At 37.8% G+C, this 7,804-nt stretch overlaps 1 protein-coding gene across 1 annotated transcript; it reads right to left on the reverse strand.

Moving 5' to 3' along the window:
- Positions 1 to 3,447: 3,447 nt before the first annotated feature.
- K441DRAFT_492195 (uncharacterized protein) lies at positions 3,448 to 3,771 on the reverse strand (the record flags this gene model as incomplete). The annotated part of the gene is made up of 2 exons (XM_067641986.1): positions 3,448 to 3,630; positions 3,658 to 3,771. Coding segments are annotated over 2 exons (297 nt in total), but the record flags the coding sequence as incomplete, so codon positions are not given.
- Between the last annotated feature and the right edge of the window lie 4,033 nt (positions 3,772 to 7,804).

Raw genomic sequence — 7,804 nt, forward strand, 5'->3', positions numbered from 1 at the left:
TACTTCTGTTATTAAAATGGATTTAGCATAGCCTTTAATAAAAATATGCGGTGCCAAATGCACGTCTATTTGGGGCTTGCGCCTTATATAGATTTATAGGCGCCTTTTACGGGTTCTTATAATCCTCGCCCGCATCCCTCCTTATCTACTATCCTCTTTACCTACATTCTCCTATACCTACCGCTGTACTTTTAAACAAAATTTCAAATGCTAGTATAGAGAGAGGTCCTCTATAAGACCGATTTAATAGCCCTAAGCCTTCTCTTAGATTTACTTGCGGCATAGTTACCGTTAAACCTAATTAGAGATTGAAATCTGTGTCTTCTCCTGCTTTATCTTCTCCTACTCTCCTTTCTATTCCCTTCCCTTCTCCTCTCCTCTCTCCTAACCTCCCTTCCCCTACCTTTACTAAAATTGAAGATTGTCAGTCTGACGAGGTAATAGAGGAGGAGATATAGGTAACTTTATCCACCTATTAAGAAACCAAAACTAATAAAGACAGATAAAGAAAGCCCCTTAGTAGATACTTACGCCAATTAAGGAATAAGCTGACGGTAGTTTATAGCATAAGTGCGACAATTTGTACTTAGAAACTAAATATGACGAACTGCGTAAGATCGGGGTAAGAATTTGTAGCTTTATAGAATGAAAATTTGCTTATATACTAGTGTAGCTTATAGTGGAAGCTAGTCCTCCAGAATCATACATCCTACTAGGTTATTACCTCCGCATCTATTATATTCTTCCCTAAGTAAATAAAGTATTAATACGCTATAATCCATGGGCATAATATAAACCCTACGAGGTTCTTCCGCCCTCTTTTAAAGGTTTACTACCTAGCCGCTAGTTCTACTGGGATAGGACCACCCCTTTGGACACCGCAGTTATTTATAGGCTGGTTATGCTATTTATATAATTCTGGGGAAAATCAGGGAAGATATGGATCATTGGTGGGTGTTAGTAGGCACCTATAGTAATAAAGCTAGAATATAGCACCTTTGTATTAGCACGGGATATATAATAGGACTACCTTCGCTAAAGGTTTAGGGTTGCGCATTTATAGGCAAGAACTATGGAGTAGTTAAACGAAATAATAGATTGTCTTTGCTGCACAGTATCCCTATCTTCACATAATATTATCAGAGTGTACCTCTATCCCACTTTCTACGTTAAAGTAGTAAGGATATATCGACTATATTTTCCACTCCTTTTCCCCTTCTATAAGAATATACGCCTTATATATAAGATGACTATCTATTTACTCTACTCTAGGATATTTAATAAACATTCCTAACTAACTGGTATTATAAGCCTTAGGCTCTTCCTAATAGATTACGCACTTTTAGAGGTGAGATTGCGACAGTAAAAGAGTTATTGGGCTAGGACTTACTTCTGGTTCTGTATAATATAGAGGAAGCTATTAAGGTGCTTTAGGCGTAAGAGGTAATGGAAGTGTTTTGGGTGTTATAGGTTTCACAGGTATTGTATATGTTAGTGTCGTAGGTGTTGGTATTATAGGTGTCGATATTATCAGTAATAAGGTCGCGTGTTTATTGCGCTGGTTCTCTAAACACGCTATAGCTAGAACATTTATTATAAGGCCGCTAAGGAGACTTATTTTTAAGGGAATATATAGACTATATTCTAAATCCGCGGCGTTTTAAAATAATAATAGTATTAGGGCACGCTCCGGGAAAGCGCCACTAGGCCACTTAATTTAATAATATAGCCACTCTTATTCTATCAGCTAATAAGCGAAAGCTGGCTTAAACCTCTAGAGCTACTCTTAAGATATAAACCCGAACTCTTTGTCGAATACTCTCCCGCCTATTTGAGAAAAAAACTCTCCTAAAAGATATATGTGCCCTATTCGGGTACTTTCCCTATCTGGAAAGGCTAAAGCACTATATATAGGCCTATATTCCATTAAATATAACGCTAAGCAGAAAGATATATAAGGAGGGGAACTTAAATGCGTCAGCTTTGCACAAGGGGATAAGCTAATTACACCCGCATAATGTGGCGGGCGCTAGCTGCATATCTTAGCCCGGTTTGCGCCACCTGGGATAACTATACCAGTTGTTCTCAATTAGGCTTAACGTAGAATCCACTACAGCCGCCATGCCGAACGCTTTTATAACTAACCCTACTGCTTCTAGGTGATTGTTGTATAAATAGTCCGGCGCAATATTGGATTTTTAAGTCCTGCCGCCTAAGTTTAGTATGCCTAGGCGTATAGTAGGTGGTGAAGAGGCAAGTAGACTCTTATAGGGCGATAAAGATGCTAACGGCGAAAACCTAGAAATAAAAGCGGAAAAAGGCTCTCGCCAATCCTAATCCCTTACTTAAGGCCTTCTTTTCCTTATATAATAACTCATTACATTTTAACAAGCATTAAAAGGTTAGAGTCTTTATAGAAGTATTACACGATACGCAAATGCTATATAGTGCAGTAAATAATAGAGAGTTAAAGTTTAAATTTACGGAAAAGGATGGTATATAAACAGACGAGTTCTATCCGGAATCTTATTAGCCTTTTAATTTGAAGCTATAGACCTTCTAGGATATACTTCCTAAGCAATTATCTCCACTAACCACCGATACCCACCTTATACGTCTAATGTTTAAAGACATCAAATATCTAAAGGATGACCACGTACGCTGCAGAATAATAGAAGAGCCCTATAAAAGTCATACTGGATTAACTTTGGGAATGCCTAAAAGTTTAGGTCCTATTACGTATATATTATCTACCTTGCCTCAAGAATACAGGACAATTAATTGCTATAGTGCGGCTATCTAAAACCTGTCCTAAGCTATAGAAACAATACATTGCCTATATTAATAGGTAATTAGAGAAGAAGGATTTTTTTATAATTCCTAGTTATATATTAATTCCATCTTGCTATATAAAGTAATATAAGAGTATCCTAGCTACTATTAGTATATATAAGGGGGCTTTAAGTCGTTGTAAAGTTCATAGGAGTTATTATATAGGAATTTCTTCAATGTTTCTAGATCTAGTCTTATATATTTCTTTTATTTCTAGTTTTAGGATCTTTATAAGATTTGCTTCTTATTAATTTAGATTTATATATAACGCATAAGGCTTAAATATAGCGAAGCTAAAGAGGACGCTAGCATAGAGCTTAAAATTTACATCCGTCTTTAACTTGGCTATTTATTACGGGTTCCGGATTATTAGTAAAACTATTTAAATGTTTCTATTAATCCGCTCCGCCTGAATCGCCCATCCACTATAAACAAAACTCTCCCCTATACGCTCTCCCGTCATCATTATTATCGCCACTATAATATAGCCCAACAGTCACCTGATTACAAACAGCTTTTCCTTAAAGAGTAATGTAGACGGCAAGAAGAGCAACGCGGACGATAAGAAGAGCAGCGTAGATAAGAAGAAGTGGAGCGCGTATAGGAAGAAGCAGAGCCCGTGTTGTCTAGCCTTAATTTATCGCGGGAGAATCGTTCTACTGTTTTTTCCGTCTCTATAGTAATCGCTAGAAGACTTTGGCCAATACTAATTAGATTGTCCTTAAACGGCGTAAGCGACGGAACGCTAGTCCCAATTAATACTAAACACTTAATCTTGTCTTTAAGCGAGCCAGATAGCTATATATCTTGAGCTTTATTCTACACCTTATATACCAGGTTATTCGCCCCTATAGCCCTGTTAATAAAACTCTCCTTAAAATCGCCGATTGTGATAAGATTGAAGAAGGATAAGGCTGCCGACGTTGCTCGGCCTGCTTCCTATATCTTAGTCGTGCGGAGCAGTTATTTATAGCCGCGTGGTGACCGGTAGCTAGTAAGTCGCACTATATCGCCCGTCTTGTTACTTATTACACACACAAATCTACATTATACTTATTAATGTTACTACAGCCTCGTATATGGGTGGACGACTACCTATACTTTACAATTTGTATCCAGAGCGTCCTTTAATAGCGCATCCTCTACTAGACCTTGCCTCGCAACAATCTCTTTAATCGCGCACTCCAGCTTATCCGAATTAAATCGTCCTTAGACCCGGCCTTTAATCGTTATATAGTGTCTCTGCTTTTAGAAGATCCTATCTAATAGCGAGACATATACGTTAATATACTTATCAACCGTCATCTAAAGCCAACCGAGTATAATTGCTATAAGCCTACGCTTCTTGTCAGCCTTAAATTTAGTAAAGTAATTAATATAGACAGACCCGCTAGTGCTGGTGCCTCTAATTATGTTGAAGTAGTTATAAGGCTTCGGCGGCGATTCTGGGTCGATAGTGTCTATAAGCTGCTTTAAAATCTAAAGCGTCGATAGGCCGCGGACGCCGCCGCCATCGAGGGCGAGTAGGCGGAGGTTATACTCGGGCATAGCTAGAGGGGTGAGCAGGAAGGCTTAGTGAAGCGACCAGATTCGATAAAAAATATATAGTAGTATACTTAGGACTCCACAAGGCTGCGGAGCCGCTCTTATAAGTAGAAAGGTAGTAGTCTATCTTCAGCTTAACGAGGCTAAGAATGTAGGTGCTAAACCTAAGTGGTCTTCTATACGGCTAGGAGAAACGTTTAGCCAAACCGGCGTTTAATCTTTCCCTACGCTGTTTAGGTACAGGAAAAGTAGTAGTACTTCCAGCGTAAGAATTCGCCTAAAGCTCTCTACAGTTTACTAGCGCTAGCAAAAAGGGCAGCCGACCCGCACCGGCTACACCCTTATGTGGTGGCGAGAGCTATAGGAGCCTATCGCTAAACACGAGGTCAAGGTAGCTGTATTTAGGGCTAGCCTAGATAAAGCTTCTAGAAGGGACGGCCTACTAGCTAGGGTGTGGCAAGAGCTATAGCCCGTACTAAGTAGTAAGATCACTACTCTCTTTACCAAATTACTTAAGACAGGAAAGGTACCCCAGGAATAAAAGGTAGTAAAGATTATACCACTATAGAAGCCGAAGCGGGGGGACTATATGGTAGCAAATAACTATAGGCCAATCTTCCTCCTCCCAACGCTAGGAAAAGCACTTAAATCGCTAGTAGTAAAGAGGATAGCATACTTAGTGGAGGAACACAGCCTACTACCTAAGACGCACTTCGGAGCTAGGAAGTAAAGGTCGACAATATATATACTATTGTATCTCTACAAGGACGTATTTAGAGCATAGAGAGGAAAGAAGACGCTGTCTTTAGTATTATTTAATGTTAAGGGTGCGTATAATAATATGGCCATAGAGCCGGAAATTAGGAGATTATGGCAGCGTTAGATACCTTAGATGATTATATAATAGGTGTAGGACTTTTATATAAACCGTTAAGCCTATATCCTAGTTAACGGATATATATTAAAGGTATAGGCGCTCCCGCAGGCGGGTCTCCCGTAGGGATTAGCACTAGCCCTAATACTTTTTTTATTCTTTAATGCGGATCTTATATAAAGCGCACCCAGAAATAGCAGCTCTATAGCCTTTATTAATAACTACTTGGTATAGGTTATAGGCCCTATAGCGGAGGAAAATACGTAGATTATCTAGGGCGAGATTATACCAATGCTTAAGAAATAGGAAAGAACTAGTAGAGCCTAATTTAAAGCGAAGAAAACATTATTTATCTACCTTACTAGATATAAAGAAGTAGGTAGGGATACTACCACGCCACTCTAATTTAAAGGAAAAGGGATCCCCCCAACTTAGGAAGTTAAAATCCTTAGGATAATCCTTAATAAGGAGCTATGGTTTAAGGCGTACTTAGTAAATAAGGTAGGTAAAGCCACTAAGGTAGTACTAGCGTTACGCAGATTAAAGGGACTATAGTCTAAGAGCGTTAAGTAGCTAGCTAAGAGCTCAGTTCTATTAGTAGTAGACTATATATTGCTAATATGGTACCTACTTGCGATATAAGAGTTAATATAACTCCTTTAGTAGGCGCAAAGGATTACGGTATAAGCTATTATTAGGGGGTTCCGCTCTATTACCCTATTAATAGCAGAAGTAGAAGCTGGCTTACTCCCTCTTAAGCAAAGGCTGCGTAACCAGGCTATCGCGTTCTGGGTATTAATCTATAAACTAGGCAAATTATATCCCTATTAGATAATTTAAAGATAGAGGCTCTATAGATGGCACCGATTGCCGCTCTAAAGGATAGTAGAGATATATAAGGATATTTAGGTAAATAGGGTGCTAGAGGTCAAACCGTATATATACCCGCCGTAAATAGCTAAGCCTAATATAGTAATATATAAGGACAAAGATTATACTTAAGCTATTATTAAAGACTATAAGCTAGGGCAGGTTAATATATACGTTAATATATTAATGCGTAATAGTAGGGTAGGAGTTAGTATATATGCTACGCCATCTAAAGCAATACTTTTAAAAACGGTAGTAAGCTCTAATTAGGCCGACGCCTACCTTATAGAGCTTCTAGTAATTAACAAGGCAGCTAACTAGCTATGGGACCCTACGTACACGGCTATTAACTAAGCAGGTTTTCCAATACCTGCATTTAGTATAAGAATATTCTCTAACTTGTAATTAGCGTTGCTATTAGTATAAAGCTAGAGGGCTAGAGCCTGCTAGGAAATAGTTATAGAGATCTTAAAGAAGCTTTAGCTAAACAATATTACGCTATATTAGATTTTAGGCTACTTAGGATTTATAGGAAATAAGAAGGCTAATAAGCTTACTAAAGTAGTAACAAGACTAGAGAGTAAGGAGCCACTATAGAGAGACGGCCTCCTATGGTACCTTATAACGTAAGCGTTAAAAAAAGCCGAGATAATAATAGGACCGCTTTTATTAGGAAGATCTAATACAGGTAAGTTTATAAAGAAGATTAACGCAGTACTCTACCTTAGAAAGGCTGTAGGATTATACTAGTAGCTAATTAGCTTAGAAGCTACTATCCTTATATAGCTATAGACCGGCAAGTTATTTCTAAAGGAATATCTCTATAAAATTAATATATTAGAGACGGCGTTATATAACTACGGGCTTATAGAGTTAATATAGTACTTCCTCTTCTCTTATAGGAGGTAGGCGTAGTAGAGGATTAAATTAAGAGAGTAATATAGAGATTAATTTGGGGATCTATTATATGCATTAGGAGGCTACTTACACAGATAAGAAGAAGGTAGGAATATTAACGGCCTAATTAAGCGCTAGAAGCTAGACATTAGCGTAGTTAAAGCTATAATTAAATTTATAAAGGAGACTAGACGTTTATACCTAAGTGTATAAGATATAAAGAGTATAGAAGCTAACATTAATAAGTAAAGACTCTTAAGAATTCCTTTTCTAATTATTTAACTGAATACACCGCGAGCCTTCTCTACACGTGCCTCTACTAGTGCGTCGCCAATTAAGAAGCGCATAATGCTAAAATAGCCCTACAGATATAAGGCATCGAAAACTACTTACTTAGGCTTACCTCTAAACTATAACTTTCTTTAATAGTAACATATTACTTTCCTTTATTTTTTCCTTAGTTAAGTATAGTGTTAGGTAATAGATATATAGTTCTTATAGTTGGCTTCTAAACTAGAGCAAGCATATTAATAGTAGGAAGTATTTAGTTAGCGCTCTATAACGGCCTATACCCTAGATAGTATATAGCTATAATAGAATATATATATATATATACATACGTATAGTAGTAAGGACCCGTTTATATTACCCCCTTATATAGGTTAAAAGGAGGATATTTATCTTAGACATTCTTTTAATTAAATCCTAGTCTTTCGTTTAGCTAGTTCCCGCTATAAGGCGGCCCCTACAGCCTACTAAACAAAGCCCCGGAGCCCTAATGGCTGC

This window comes from Cenococcum geophilum (assembly GCF_001692895.1).
Source record: "Cenococcum geophilum 1.58 unplaced genomic scaffold K441scaffold_61, whole genome shotgun sequence".
Taxonomy (NCBI): domain Eukaryota; kingdom Fungi; phylum Ascomycota; class Dothideomycetes; order Gloniales; family Gloniaceae; genus Cenococcum; species Cenococcum geophilum.